Source organism: Lepidochelys kempii, chromosome 1, assembly GCF_965140285.1.
Source record: "Lepidochelys kempii isolate rLepKem1 chromosome 1, rLepKem1.hap1, whole genome shotgun sequence".
Lineage (NCBI taxonomy): Eukaryota > Metazoa > Chordata > Testudines > Cheloniidae > Lepidochelys > Lepidochelys kempii.
Window position 1 is genome coordinate 331,832,919 of NC_136380.1, and position 16,458 is coordinate 331,849,376.

The 16,458-nt window shown below is 41.0% G+C and overlaps 1 protein-coding gene across 2 annotated transcripts in view; it reads right to left on the reverse strand.

Annotated features, from left to right (window-relative positions):
- Positions 1-11,622, reverse strand: part of SEMA3C (semaphorin 3C) — a 162,342-nt gene extending 150,720 nt beyond the window's left edge. The window contains exons 1-2 of one of the 2 annotated variants that reach the window (XM_073328628.2): positions 10,656-11,617; positions 7,276-7,416 (exon numbers count right to left, since the gene is read on the reverse strand). In XM_073328628.2, coding sequence (XP_073184729.1) covers positions 7,276-7,378 — 103 coding nt within the window. In that variant the 5' untranslated portion in view covers positions 7,379-7,416; positions 10,656-11,617. Of the gene's footprint in view, positions 1-7,275; positions 7,417-10,655 lie in introns of both variants that reach the window. The other variant, XM_078851163.1, reaches the window with a different exon arrangement.
- Between the last annotated feature and the right edge of the window lie 4,836 nt (positions 11,623-16,458).

A 16,458-nucleotide genomic window follows, 5' to 3' on the forward strand; every position in this document is an offset into this window, starting at 1 on the left:
ACTCCAGATTAGTGGATTCCTGAGCCTGATTCTCCATGGATTTATGCCTTGTCTAGTCACTTATACCCATGCAAAGTGAATGGTTCGATTCTAAGGTGACTTCACTTTGCACAGATTTAAATGAGGGTACAACATAAAAGGCAATAGAAAATCAGGCATAATGTATGCAGGACATTGGAATTTTTAAGGCATGTAAGGCACATACAATGGTAAATTCCACACAAACGTCAAATAAACATTTAACAATAGCAAATGAGTCACAAACTCTATTTTAAATAGAAAGGGGAACATATTCCTGATTTCAAAAATAGAAATTAAGGGTGTAATCCTGCTCCCATTGAAATTAATTGCAAAACTCATCAGACCCTCAAGATATTAAAGTGGCTTACTTTTAATTACATTTCCTTCTTGATGCAAAGCATGACAAGGAATGAAAGCAACTAATGATTCAGTCATTTCAGATCTCTATCTTTCCAGATGGAAAAACGGAATGGGTCAAGTTGCTGACTGGATTCCCCTATGTCAAATGCTGTTATGTGAACATAAAGGGACTTGTTCCTAGAAGATCAGGTCAGCTTTAAAATGCATCAGTCTTTTTTTCCTCCTGATTGCATTCTCTCCCCCCCGCCCTTTTCCGTCTTATTCCTGTATGTACTGCTATTATAATAGCGAGACATGAATCCAATCCAAAACATGAACAATCTCGCACAGACATTCTGAGTTAAGAGGAATGACTTGACTGGTCATTGTTGCCTAATTTCATTATGTTTAAACCACAAGGGCTGATAAAAATAGTTAAATTTTCATAATATGCATTTTTTTTAAAGTGAAAATCATTCTACCAAAAATCAACAATTTTTACATGCAGTATCTTCTGGTCAAGAGATTATTATTAAAGAGGATGGACTTGGAAGTACACTAAAGCTGAAAGGCAGCATTGTCACATTTGAAGAGTAAACAGCATCACATTTCACCTTTTTCTGTCAGAATAGTGCACAATAGTGGTCCCATTGTACTGTAGATGGGGCAATTTTCCTGTCAAACACAGCAAGCTAAGAAATCCCTTTTCACATCCCAAAGCTCTTCTGACCATCTGGAAAGCAAACTTAATAAAAAATAAACTTACTGTTTTCATTTTACAAGGAGAGCTTACCACTCAGTGCTTCAGATGATGCTGAATATATTACATATATATGTATAATTTTTTTATATAATTGTTTACTTCAGAGACTCATAAAGAGTTGTTAAAAAGCAAGGAATTCAAAACATATACTCTATTGAAAAACAAAAGAAAATTGTTCTAGGCTTGACATTTTGATGTGCAAAATTCAGAGCAGATTCAGAGGAAATCCATGAATATGGCTAATAGCTGAGGCACTGAGAGGAAATTATTAGATCAGTCCATTTAAACACAGTCACAACACAGCCTTGTGAGGCTTGGGAGCTCCCATGACTACTACTTCTCTTCTCTGAGGGATAGAGACTGTCACTGTTTTTCACACTAAATAGCAATCTGGGGTAAAGGGCTATTTATATAAGAGTAGTAGAATCTGGCTCAAAGCAAAGATATTGCAATATTCATTATTCTACAAAAATTGTGTTAAATTCACCAGGGCCTGAATTGTGGCAGAACCCCTTGTGGATGGGCACTTCACCAAAAGAATAGGTTGCGGTGGAATAAAACAGATCTAACTCCACTTATGGAAGGGAGGGGCAATACCAAAAGTAGGCAGTGCTGGCCAAAAGAGGGTTGTTACCATAGCATCTGAGTACTTCACAATCTTTTAATGTATTTATCTTCACAGAGGCTGACCAGACAGCAAGTGTGAAAAATTGGGACGGGGGAGTGGGGTAATAGGAGACGATATAAGAAAAAGACCCCAAAATCGGAACTGTCCCTATAAAATCAGGACATCTGGTCACCCTATCCTCACAGCACCCCTGAGGTACTATTAGTAGAAGTACTATCCCCCCCTTTGCAGATGGGCAGAAGTACCCCCCCCCCCTTTGCAGATGGGCAGCTGAGGCACAGAGAGACTAAGTGATTTCCTCCAGGTCATACAGGACAACTGTAGCAAACCAGGGAATGGAACTCAGCTCTGCTGAGTCTCAAGCTAACACCCAAACTGCAGGACCATTCTTCCTGTGCTTGCTAGGTCATCCAGTTGAGATCTGTAAAAAGTGGAAGCTCCTGTTCAAAACCCAGCAATATTGTTAATCTATCCAACTATACTCTTAGCCCAGCAGAAGAATCTCTCCTATCTCGGGGCCTCTCCTTCTGCCCATCCACTCCCACGAACATGATACAGTTCTGTGGTGACCTAGAATCCTATTTTCGATGTCTCCAACTCAAGGAATATTTCCAACACACCTCTGAACAACATACTAACCCACAGAGACTTTCCTACCAAGACTACAAAAAGAAGGATTCTGGATGGACTCCTCCTGAAGGTTGAAACAACAGACTGGACTTCTACATAGAGTGCTTCCGCCAACGTGCATGGGCTGAAATAGTGGAAAAGCAGCATCACTTGCCCCATAACCTCAGCCGTGCAGAACACAATGCCATCCACAGCCTCAGAAACAACTCTGACATCATAATCAAAAAGGCTGACAAAGGAGGTGCTGTCGTCATCATGAATAGGTCGGAATATGAACAAGAGGCTGCTAGGCAGCTCTCCAACACCACTTTCTACAAGCCATTATCCTCTGATCCCACTGAGGGTTACCAAAAGAAACTACACCATTTGCTCAAGAAACTCCCTGAAAAAGCACAAGAACAAATCCGCACAGACACACCCCTGGAATCCCGACTTGGGGTATTCTATCTGCTACCCAAGATCCATAAACCTGGAAATCCTGGACGCCCATCATCTCAGGCATTGGCACCCTGACAGCAGGACTGTCTGGCAATTTAGACTCCCTCCTCAAGCCCTACGCTACCAGCACTCCTAGCTATCTTCGAGACACCACTGACTTCCTGAGGAAACTACAATCCATCTGTGATCTTCCTGAAAACACCATCCTAGCCACCATGGATGTAGAAGCCCTCTACACCAACATTCCACACAAAGATGGACTACAAGCCATCAGGAACAGTACCCCGATAATGTCACGGCAAACCTGGTGGCTGAACTTTGTGATTTTGTCCTCAGCCATAACTATTTCACATTTGGGGACGATGTATACCTTCAAATCAGCGGCACTGCTATGGATACCTGCATAGCCCCACAGTATGCCAACAATTTTATGGCTGACTTAGAACAACGCTTCCTCAGCTCTCATCCCCTAATGCCCCTACTCTACTTGCGCTACATTGATGACATCTTCATCATCTGAATCCATGGAAAAGAAGCCCTTGAGGAATTCCACCATGATTTCAACGATTTTCATCCCACCATCAACCTCAGCCTGGACCAGTCCACACAAGAGATCCACTTCCTGGACACTACGGTGCTAATAAGCGATGGTCACATAAACACCACCCTATACCGGAAACCTACTGACCGCTATGCCTACCTACATGCCTCCGGCTTTCATCCAGAGCACACCACACGATCCATTGTCTACAGCCAAGCTCTACGATACAACCTCATTTGCTCTAACCCCTAGGACAGAGACAAACACCTACAAGATCTCTATCAAGCATTCCTACAACTACAACACCTATCTGCTGAAGTGAAGAAACAGATTGACAGAGCCAGAAGAGTACCCAGAAGTTATCTACTACAGGACCGGCCCATCAAAGAAAATAACAGAACGCCACTAGCCATCACCTTCAGACCCCTGCTAAAATCTCTCCAACGCATCATCAAGGATCTACAACCTATCCTGAAGGACGACCCATCACTCTCACAGATCTTGGGAGACAGGCCAGTCCTTGCTTACAGACAGCCCCCCAACCTGAAGCAAATACTCACCAGCAACCACACACCACACAACAGAACCACTAACCCAGGAACTTATCCTTGCAACAAAGCCCGTTGCCAACTGTGTCCACATATCTATTCAGGGGACATCATCATAGGGCCTAATCACATCAGCCACACTATCAGAGGCTCGTTCACCTGCACATCTACCAATGTGATATATGCCATCATGTGCCAGCAATACCCCTCTGCCATGTACATTGGCCAAACTGGACAGTCGCTATGTAAAAGAATAAATGGACACAAATCAGATGTCAAGAATTATAACATTCAAAAACCAGTTGGAGAACACTTCAATCTCTTTGATCACTCCATTACAGACCTAAAAGTGGCAATTCTTTTAAAAAAAACTTCAAAAACAGACTCCAATGAGAGACTGCTGAACTGGAATTAATTTGCAAACTGGATACAATTAATTTAGGCTTGAATAAAGACTGGGAGTGGATGGGTCATTACACAAAGTAAAACTATTTCCCCATGTGTTCCCCCCCACACACACACACATACACACACACTTCCTCAGACATTCTTGTCAACTGCTGGAAATGGCCCACCTTGATAATCACTACAAAAGGTTCCCCTCTTCGCCCCCGCTCTCCTGCTGGTAATAGCTCACCTTACCTGATCACTCTCGTTACAGTGTGTATGGTTACACCCATTGTTTCATGTTTTCTGTGTATATAAATCTCCCCACTGTATTTTCCACTGCATGCATCCAATGAAGTGGGCTGTAGCTCACGAAAGCTTATGCTCAAATAAATTTGTTAGTCTCTAAGGTGCCACAAGTACTCCTTTTCTTTTTGTTCAAACTAAGACACCCTATTCAGATTTTCTCAAATTAGGGACAGCTAGGCTATTTTCTGTGCTATTTAATGTGAAAAATAGTGTGGTTTGGTTTGTATAAGCCTGTACCAGCTCTGGCTAGAGCAGCACCACACACTCATAGCAGACTTTGCCTCTGTCCAGGCTGAGCCTGGGGTCAGAGTTTGCTAAATTTTGACATCCTGGAAGGTTAGACTCAGTAGTGAGGAATACTGACTCAAAGCTTAAACATCCTTTGGTCTTCCAGGTGGCCACTGCGTCTCAGCACCAAAATAGTTACCTTAACGCCAGTGCCAATTTACACTCACAGGGGATCTGGCCCATCATGTTCAGCACCTATTACTGTACAATGTACAATACTTTGCAATCATTCCTCTTTGGGTGGGCTTCTTTCCAATAATACCTTCCCTGATATGCTGGAGCTGCTACCCTAAAATCTCAGAATCATGGAAATTAGAAGTGGAAATGACCTATTAAGCGTAGAATTTACCTCTACACTCTGTTTTCCCAGGATGGAATTAGGGCTATTAGAGATGGAAAAGACATTTGTTATACTTAACATTTACCATGTGTTTCTCTGGATATTACCAGTTTGGGGGGAATTCTGCCACCAGAAATAGGGTTACCAACATGTGGAATATTTGGGCCAGTGGAAAAAATAGAGAGTGCGGTGGAGAATCATGATAGACCTACTTCCCCACCTCCCGTGAAAGAAAGAAGGGAAATATAAAAACAAAGAAAACAGATCCTTTGATCTGTCCCTTGTGCATTTATCATTGCCTAGAAGTGAGGAGAGGCTTACAGTCACTATGCAGCCCATTAACTGGCATTGAGGTCACCAGGTTGATCCCAGGGAGCAACTTACAACCATCTTGGCTGCTTTAACTTATACTAAAGACACCCTGGTCACACCCATTTTCTCCATGCCATACCCACTACACCAAAGTCCTGGTAGTAGAGCGGTGTAGGAATCATTAAGGTGACTCTATGCTACCCAAGGTTTTCCCTGCATGGGGTGAAAATTTTCAAGTGTCAAGACCTGCCAGCTTCAGGGCAGCTGTGCACCAGGAGACCAGTGCAAAACTGCCCTAGTGCAGGCAGGAGCTGCTCCATGTGATTCAAAGATAGGCCAAAGGTTAGCATCTGTATAAGGGTGAGGGATCTGAATATTAAGTGCCAAATAGTTACTAATATTAATTTAATTGAATTGATAGGCCCATAGGGCACATATCTTCAGAGGTGACTGGGCTCACAGTTTCAGACAAAGAATAATAAAGCAAGTGCAACAGCTTTCCAGACATTTGGGTGATAGAAGAAATAATAGAATAAATGGGGTCAGTCATAAAAACGCAAATAGCTTCTGACTGGCTGAGTGGCCTTTCCCACTTATTCTTCTTATATTTCTTTACTATGGGCTAGATGACTTAGTCACACTTGCAAGTGGTTTGGAACCGAAGCAGCATGGGCTGACAGATAAGTCTGGCAAAATGGCGTGGCCTGAGGATTGAATTCCTTCTAAATTTCATGAAATGTGTAATCTCACAAATTTCCATTCCAGCCCTGGAAACAGCATATGCAGAAAACATCAATTCAAAGCATATTTTGCAGCATTTGATTCTTTTCATTTAAGCACAGCATTTGTCAAAACCTCTAGGAAATTCTCATACAAATACACAGAGGGGAAAAAATTACTACAATAACACATGGAATCACCACCATAAATGCTAACAGCCAGCATGCAAGGAGGTCCGGTTTTGCAATTAAATGCAGAGTTTTAAAACTTTTACATCCCTATTATGACAAAGTACCACTCAGCATTTTAAAGGAAGGAAGTTTTAGAAGTGAACTGTGCATGCATTTTGAAAACAAGCATTTTTATAGCCTGTTTACAAAATATGGGCATCAGTAATTTGACCCCATGTGAATTTAAAATTCATATGCATACCCACTATTTAGTGTATATACAGTACACACAAAACCAATAGTGTACAAAATGACAGGTGATTTTTTTATGCTCAAATTAAGATCCCTTAAAAAGGTCTGATTTTCAGACGGTGAGTCCTCACCCTTTTCAGAAAATCTAGTCTCTTTAAAGGTGTTTCTAGATGGGCACCAAAATATGGAGGCAACCAGAATCACTGATCTCTTTTGCAATTGTTGGCCATGCACTTTATACATCGCAATATGCACTGTAATAATTACCTTTAAAAATACAAAAAAATTAAGGAAAGGAATACATGCGTTAAGTCTGCCTAAGCCATAATTACACCTTTAAAAAGAAAAGAAAAAATAAAATAAACCCCATTTATTTGTGCCTGTAATTACTGCTAAACTCTATGTAATAGTTAACCTCAGCATTGGGCTCTTAGGCACTACAGTATACAAATAATTAAAAAAACAACAATTATGTGGACACGCATTTAGAAGCCATCATCCTTATTTATTACTCAGTTATTGGATTGAATGGAAAGAAGAAAATGTTCTACAATAACATTTGCTTAGGAATGTTTATCTGCTTTCTTACCATTGAATGTTAAGAACACCCTGGCCTGAGGCTGTGAGGATCCTTTTACAGTGCTAGAGTAAATAAACATCCCAATCAACACGTGGACTGCTAGAAATGCCATATCTTCAGATGTGCAACTTAATATCCAAGAAATAAAACCTAAAAGGAGAAAAAAGAGCCCATTACTAATTTTACATTATATAAATTGTGTGGACCAAAATCAACAGTACAGAACAGTAGGTGTCAGAGAACTTTGCCAGATTGAAGCTATAATATATGACACTTCTGCTTTTTCTTTTCAAATCTGAAATGTTTTGTCTGGATATGTTCTGTGTTGGCACTAAAATAATTGTAAGCATTTTACTTAGGACGAATAGATATAAAGTTTTAGGTGAGTAAAGACTGCAGGATTAGACCCAGTTTATTTCAATAAGGACAATTCCAATTGCTGGAAAAATAATTATGCTAAATGTCAAGGCAGAGCAAAGCAAGGACAGGGGATAATGTTTCATGAATAAAAGCTGGTTGATATATTTAGACCTCTCTCCTTACTGTACATCATGTTTAATCAATACAGTTTTTAAACTTCAGGTCTGCTTGTTTTATTTTTTTTACATAGTGTATTTTCTAGTATATAAGAAACAACAAAAAAGACAAAGTGAAATACCGGTCTCATTAAGTCAATGGCAAAACTACCATTGACTTCAATAGAGCCAGGATTTCACCCTCACTCTTTACACCTAACATTTGTCAACTGTTGCTTAGGATAATCCCATCAGGGAGTTTAGTCCCAGATTTGTGTTTTATAATAGGAATACTTCATACTATATGATATATAAATACTCTGTTCAATCCATTGCTTCACTCCCTTCACATAACCCTGGTAGGTGTATTTGCATATCTGATAGAACTCACCTTTCTGAGTAGCTTTTCAAGGAAGAATACTACAAACGTGCTGCTTTTCTAATTCCAAAGTGGCTCATATAGGGCCTGATCCAAAGTCTAGTGGAGCCAATGGGAGCCCATAAAACAAAACCTCCCACTAAGACTTAGCACTTGTACAACAGCTCCCATTCATGTATCTCAAACCACTTTCCAAAGCCTAATGAATACAGCCTGAGAAACAGGCAAGTATAACTAGCCCCATTTTACAGACACAGAAATGGAGGCTTCAGAGAGATTAAGAGAGGTTTCTATGGTCACACACAATTAGGCTCTGATTCCCCCTTGATTCAATTACACCCATTTTACATCAGTGTACCTCCTTTGATATCAATGGATTTACACCAGCATAAAACTGGTGCAATGGAGTGGAGAATTAGCTCCCAAGTTTATTCTCTGAATAGACTCCATATATACTGATTTCTAACCGCATTTTTAATATACCAACTTCTGGCTATCTTTTTAATAAGAACAATCCCTCTTTTGCATGCTATTCAGTGCTTTCTGAGGGTGCTATCATAAAGAGGTTACACTGATTCAATGGGAGGCAAGGGCACTCAGCATCTTGCAGGATGTGGCCCTTAGTGTCGAAGAATTACCACAGAGTAAGAACATTAGAAACTGAAAGTTTTTGTTTATCCTGAGAATTGATATTACCTGGACTATGCTAATGCAAACTACTCCACACTGCCCCTTAAATATACTCCAGCAGGATCACCTCTAAGGGTGAAGACAGTAGTTCTGTATCTGTGTCCATTCAGTCCTTGCCCTCTCTGGTGAGACTAACATCTGTCCTAAAAGAACTGGCTCTAACTTCCAACTAGTTTCATATAGGGCAGTAAACAGCTGTCAGATAATGACAGCTTTCAGATCAGTCCCAATTTGGATTGGATTCACACAGTTGACTCAGAGTTGAAAGGCTCAATGTCTCATTACCATGCCTCAGTCATCCATTATTCACTTACTGTAAATCTTTTTAAAAAGAGCTACAATCTGCCCCAGAATTTCATACTAAACTTGGGGGCTGGGGAAAGCAGAGAGAGAGAGAGAGAGTTTCTGCAACAGTCAGATCCCTTGCAGCTGATCTGGAGCTGACTAATGCATCAAGATCAGGTATTGTGGTGTTTCTCTGCTAACTGACAAAACCATTAATGCGGGCAATTTCCCAAATACAGATCTGAAGTACAAAAGGAAACAACGTATTTTGGAACAGACCCAGTTAATTTTTAAGGGTTCGTTAACTAATACAATTATACTTGTATAGCCTTTGCCAAAAATAATTTTAAAACAAGCTGCACCAATTCTAGTATTAACACTGCTTTGTGGGTTTTAAATTCGATACCCTGCCACTAGCCCATGGGATAGCCTTCTGCTTAACCTTCTTCAATCACAGAAATGCCATTAACCCTGATAAGATTGCTTTGTCGGGCCAAAACAAATGGCCAATCATACCAAACGTGATTTTAACAGATGCAATGGGATTAGTATTCTACAGTAGTAGTATGATGCCTTCTTTGAAATACAGATGGGAAGGAAAAGGGAGGAAACTAAAGGGTTATTTCTGTTCTGCTAAATCATATTGGGAGAAACTGTCAAAAATAAAAATCCTTCACCACTCTTTCCCTTCTCCTTCCACCTTCCTAGCCAAATCTAATTGCATCAGTTTTATGAGTGAAATACTGCTATACTTCACTGCTTGAATTGCAAATTTCCACTGTTACACAAACGTGACAGGCAATATAAGATCCAAACAATAAACTGCATGCTCCTTGCCCTGTTGTTAGGTCCGTATAATAAAGGCATATTGCTGCCATAAAGGTATTTCATGGCTTCGTTATTACAGCCTTCTTTGACATGCGAGTTAGAGAATGGAAATATGTTGAATTGTAGGAATTTTAGGGCCCCTTGGCAATTGAACACAAACTCATTTCAGTTCAGAATCCCAGTTTGGGCTAAAATCCCAGTTCTGTATTTATCTCTAGAAAGTCACGACAGTAAGTCAAATCAACGTATCCCGAGCACATGACCTTTACCGGCAAGCAACTGCTCTAAAACCTTACAAGTGCTCCCCTTTAGCACAGACACAAGAACTAGTTTCATTTCTCACTGCGTGTTCCTGTTTTCACAGTGTGAGTAACAAACTTGTTAAAGTGAAGAGGGAACGTTGCATTCACGTGGAGTTCTTTTTCTGGTTGTTTTTGTGTTTTTGTTTTTTTAAAGAAATGCTCCACTGCTTTAGAAAAGTACTGCATAACTTCACTGTAAAGCGCCGTGCAGGTGTCATATGCTCAAGGCTGAATTCCAGAATTACTCTCTGCACCTCAACTCATCCACTGCAAGAAAAATAAGGATTATGCCGTTGTGAAAAACATCATTGCCATGAACTGTGGCAAAAATTCAGCAATCCCATTTCACATCTGTGACAGTGCTGAAAGAGAACTTTCAATCGTGCTTACCTAGCTACTGAAGGAATCAGTAATGCAATGCCATCAAATTTCTATCAGTTTATGGACTCCACTCCTTTGACCAGAACACTTTCATTCCAAACCTGGCTCATTGTAGAAAACCTTTTCCTCCTGGTGGTTGCAAACGTCCTCCCAGTTTCTTTGTAAAATAATCCTTATTGCTATAAGGACCGGGAACTCTTCTCCTCGTTCTTTAATTAAGCACCTAAGAGTGAATGGAAAGTAGCTGAGCTATGACGGTGAAAGCTTTGGTTTCCAATTACAGTCACCACTCACTCTGGTCCTACTGCCCTCCAGCCAGCGCTTTACAGAGGCAGCGAACCCAAGGCTGGAATACATCATTAGCTGAGCAAGTAGGGGCAGATCTCATAAATATTGCAGAGGCCACACCCATAAGGAAGAGAGAGTGAGACACAGAAAGAAAAGGCAGAGGGAGAGCGAAAAAGACAGCAAGAGGGAAAGGAGCAGAAACACAGAGAGGTGAAGTCAGGGGAAGAAATCCCACCCTGGATTGTGCAACATAAAGATGCCAGCTCACAGAATCAGTTTGCTTCACAGGCTGTAGAAGAGTCAGTGTCGAGCTGGGTGGTTGAGAGGGTTTCCTACGGTACTTAGAAAGCAGGCGGACCCACTTGGGTCATAAACATGAAACTGCACAATGCTTTTGAGTGGAAGAAAATGATGAAATCCTTTTAAGGAAAAGGTTTCTTTCTCTGCAGGATTCCAGGGCTGATTCTCCGGGACACTCCTTATAAACGCATGCCAAAGAAATAGCCAAGTTTAGTTTCCACAGCATGCCAGTGATCCGAGAAGCCTGTGAATTAGAAAACAATGTCTGTTCTGTTTATGACGGCTATTGTTTCCTATTGCTATCTCCTTTGCACCCTGAAGCAAGTTCTGTATTGTCTCTGACCCTCTACAGACTTCCTCCTCCTCCCGTAACAATCCTTTAACTCCACCCTACCTGCCTCAAAGGAATTTATTCCGCACCGCAACCTTATATAGAAAGGTTATTGTGAGCGTTCAAATCCTGCACACCGAAGTGTTTCAAGCCAAGGAGAGGACTCCAAGTTAGAGTCACAAGACATGCTTTGATGTTCCTGTTAAGAATGCAATTCTGTCAAGAGCCAGACGTATAAAGGCTAGGGGACCGGGTCTCACCGCTGAGATGAACAGCACTTGCTGGAGAGGGATGACAACATATTAAAACCCAGCAGAGGTCGCTATACCGAGGGGAAGAGGACAAGGAAGAAAAACTGAACATTTGATTTAGGAGGAAAAAATTGGTGCAAAATCTGATTCTTGTAAGAGTGCCATTCTCTTTAAAACTTAAAAAAATGGGGTGAGACTGGAGCTTATAAGAGGGGCAGATGATAGCCCAGGTTAGACCCCGCTAGATGATTATGAATATTAAAAATAAAGATTGTGTAGATAACTCCAAATATTTTGACCAGGGTAAAATTTTCAAAAGCACCTAAGTGATACACGTGCCTAAATCCTGTTCAGCGAAAGTCTCCCCTTCAATGGGACTTAGGTACTTTTGCAAATGTTACCCAAGGTCGTTTAAAAGCACATATTAAGATAAAAGCTTATCAGATTCTCAGATGGGGATCTGGCACATAGTGTAGTCAAGCTCTGTGCAAGATTTCCCTGAACTCTTTTGGGAGTACCTTGTACAATCAGGCTGATCTGCAGACGCACACACTTCTGAGCTAAGATTGACATTCTTCCAAGTGAATTTGCTCTATGCCCAAATTTATGCAATGCAGATTCCAGAAGGGAGCATTGTAACAACAACACTTCAGGAGAGCACTTTAGCAATGCTGGTCTAAAACAGCAGGGGAGGGGGAATTCAGGAAATGCCACCTAGATTTTTGCCAATATTTTTTTAAAATGATGATAATTTTAATCAAACAAAAACCCCCACCAAACAAAAAAAAATTGACCAACCAGGAGCACCAATACACCAGCCTACCACATTATACGTTTGGAAAAAGGCAACTGAGGACAATTTTCAAATGTAAGTTGCTGTTAGCCTTCGCTGGAATCATTTGAATGTCTCAGTATTTTCACGTGTGGACACGAAGGAACCATGTGGCTACCTGTGTTCTTTTTTTCAAAAACGTTAGCACAGATAGAGATCTAAATGTCAGATGTAGAACGCAGGAAAATTACATGGATTTCTGACACTCCCTTGAGGACTTTGGGTTCATAAAGCAACAAATGAACTATAAGAAGAGATATAAACACAGAACTTTAATCAGGGAGGTGTAATCTTGTTATTCAAGGGGAACTAGGCTTACTTCAGAAATCAAAATGCAAATATAAGCATGAACAACCATGCTATATTTATTTACTTGCTTTATTCAGTGTGTGTGTGTGTGTGAGAGAGAGAGAGAGAGAGATGATTACCAGTTAATCATTAACTTCACACCATATTTTAAAACTCCACACATCTGGAATGAGTGAAATGGTTAAAGTTTTATTTTAACTGTATTGCAATAAATAGCATATGTTAGTGTCAAGCTCAGACAGTGGAATGGAAATTACTTTCCAAACTATGAGGTGGGGTTGGAGTATTTACTGAAATGAGTCAGGCCGCTGAGCGAAATGAAAGGTATGCAACACACTTGCTTTCCTGGCTGTGGATTTGAAAGCCAAACAAAAAGATACAAATGTCTGAACAGGGGCCCAATTCTGCAGATCCTTATTAATTATTTATATCATGCACACTGCATGGTAGCTGCTTTAAAACCCATTTGTGATCTCACATACACCATGTTTACCATGGTACAACACTGCGGACTTGAATGGAATTACTCCAGGTTCATTATTATCTATGTCAGAACAGAATCACATCTTGATCCTTGCCTCAGATTATTCAGTCCAAGGTCCTAATTCCTGCTGTGAGATCTGCATGGTCAAACCCTCATGACCACATTGAGCATGCTGAGAAACTGCTGACTTCACTGTGTCTCTGCTTAGGTGCAGAATCAAAGGGCATTTTAAGACATAACACACCAAATGACAGCAGCAAATAATAAGGGGATACGTAGAAGAGGTGGGCAAGGGTTAGAACATACAAGTTACATCCCTTTACCTTACTCTGTCTTGTCTATTTAAGTTGTAAGCTCTTTGGGGCAGGACTGCCACTTATTCTGTGTGTGTACAGTGCCTAGAACAATGGGGCCCCACACTTCGTTATCATTTAGAATGTATTATGTTTGCAAAATGGAATAAAGGTGGTGAAAGGGTTAAAGGAGACTGTCAGAATGGGTGAAGGGCCATTCTGTTTTAGGAGATGAGTGATTCAGAGTAGAAGCAGAAAGGTGGTGATGGAGAGAAGAAGGACAGAGTAGAGGTGAGAAGCAGGTGGCTGAACGCAAGTGGTGTAATTGGATTGGATCAGCAGGAAAGAAGCTATTAAGAAGATCAAGAGGTGCAGCAATCAATTTCCATTCTATTATAAACACTGACTCTCAAATCAGACTAGATCAAATGCCAGCTATGATAAAAGACACAATCATTAGCTGATAAAGACACAGTAGAATCACCATCAACCACTATCTGTTGCTCGCAGTAAAATGAAAAAACGATTGCATATCCAGCAAGTGGCCAGAATCCAAGTGACAAGAGTGAGTGATGTCAGCTTCCCTCTCTATTACTGCTCACACATCAGTGGAGCATCAGAGCTCCTCACTGAAATACGGGGTCATCAGGTGGACAGTTCAGAACTGATCTCCCTTCAGTTCTCTCCTTTCTTCCCCAGCCAGGAGAGATTTGCAGTGTGTGAAATATATCTATTTGTGGTTGTGATAAAACTGTCAAAGGCATTTTTTTCCTGAAGGCAGCAAGATCCAGTGTCATTCAACTTCTTATTCCTGAGACTGCAGGAGACTGTGAGGATGCAGTTGCTGCTGATGTATGTGGTGCCTCTGAATGTGATTTGGTTTGTGTTTTTTAACAGACCTAATAAGTTAACACTTCTTTTCTGGAGGTTAAATTAGGCAGTAGGTAGAAAATGGGTGTTTTAGGAAGGATTTGAATAATGAGAGCACACCAGGGATGGCTCCTAGCTAAAGGAGGAACAAAGAAAGTATTCAGAATACGGTGGCGGAGGAATACAAAAGATACAGTGTTTGTGTTACGGAGGTACTTTGAGCCCTCAACTAATATCTGAACCCCACTGTGCTAGGAGCGAGACAGTCAGTTCATGGAGTATGCTCTACATAGACAAGACAGAAAGGGTGAGAAGGAAAATAGGGGCACAGAGAGTTGTAGTGACTTGGCTGAGGTAACATAACAGATCAGTGGCAGAATTGAAAATAGATCCCAAATCTTTCAAGAGCTAGCGTAGTGCCCTGTCCACTGGACCAAACCACAGAAGGCTGAGCTGCCCTAAAGGGAATATTATCCCTCTGTATGAAGGGGATTTTTTGGTGTAACTATTCCAACATTATTTTGCAACTTTCAATATTTATAGAACATTTTCAGCCACTTATTTTTAAAAGGACTTGTGAATTGTTTTCAATTCATTTTTGGTCTGAAATACACTCCTAAATACCTGAATATAGAATGCTTTCCTCCTACCTTAATATAACAAGCACTGTTCCCTCAGGCCTCAGCCCTACTCTCCGCCTTTCCCCACCTTCCTTCTCATTTTATCCTTCTCAGGTTTAACCAAACCTGGCCGCCTTTGGTTCCTTTCACTGTCTGTGTACCAGGTCTGAGCTCTAGTGAGGATACTTGTTAGAATATTGCCCAACCAGGAGTGGCGCAAGCTCCCTAAAAGTGGCAGGGGCTGCCAGTGCCCGAGCCACATGCAGCCCCATCCCCCTGAACTCCCTCCCTTGCGCCACCCATCCTCCCCAAGACCCAGCCCTCTGCTCACTCCTCTCCCTTCCCCCTGTCACTCACCCTTATGGCATAGCCCTCCCACTTTCAAAAGTGATGGGGTCATGGCCCCCTGGTCGCCCCTGGTCCGGCGGCCCTGTGCCCAGCACACACTAGGGTGGAGTTCTCATGCTGTTAAGTTTTCTATAAGGAATTTAAGCAGCAGGAAGAATATAATTGCCAAAATCTGCTCACAGTTATATTTGTGCAACTCCAGATTAACTTCATTAAGGGTGTGATGCAAAGCTTTCAGTCCCTATGGCATTTGAGTTATTCATTTTACATCAAAGAAACTGACGGAAGAATTTGCCTCAGTACTTGAAATCTGAAGGACATTCTTTGTTCCCAGCAGATTATCATAATGTGTCCTTTTACATTCCTTAAGAAGGATCTTGGATTGTTTGGTATGTATCAAGCTTTGTCTTTGGAATAAGAGCATTATTCAAATTGTATTTTATGGATGTTGCAGCTTCAGTATTGATCTCTTCATTGCTGCATTGTTCTGAACCCACTGTGTTCTTCCAAGGCACCAGACAAGACAAACTTCAAATGCTGTATGTATTGTACATTAATGTGATTGCTCTTTCTCTCTTATACATATTTATAAAATGTCTTTGAATGCTGATGTGTGAGAGGGATAGCTATTTCTTTTATTCTACCAGGCCCTCAATACAATAGATATTTTGAAAGATAGTTCAAAAACATTTTTGCAGGATAGCAAATTATTGAATTCTACTTGAGCAAAGTAGTCCCATGGGCTCCATTGGTACTTCTTGCAAGAATAAAGTGAGCAGGCTTTGATCCTGTACAATGCAAGCCTTTGGGGCTAGATTCAGTGTCCACTGAAGTTAATGGGAGTATCTCCATTTACTTCAATGTGCATTGTTTTAGGCCTTAGGAC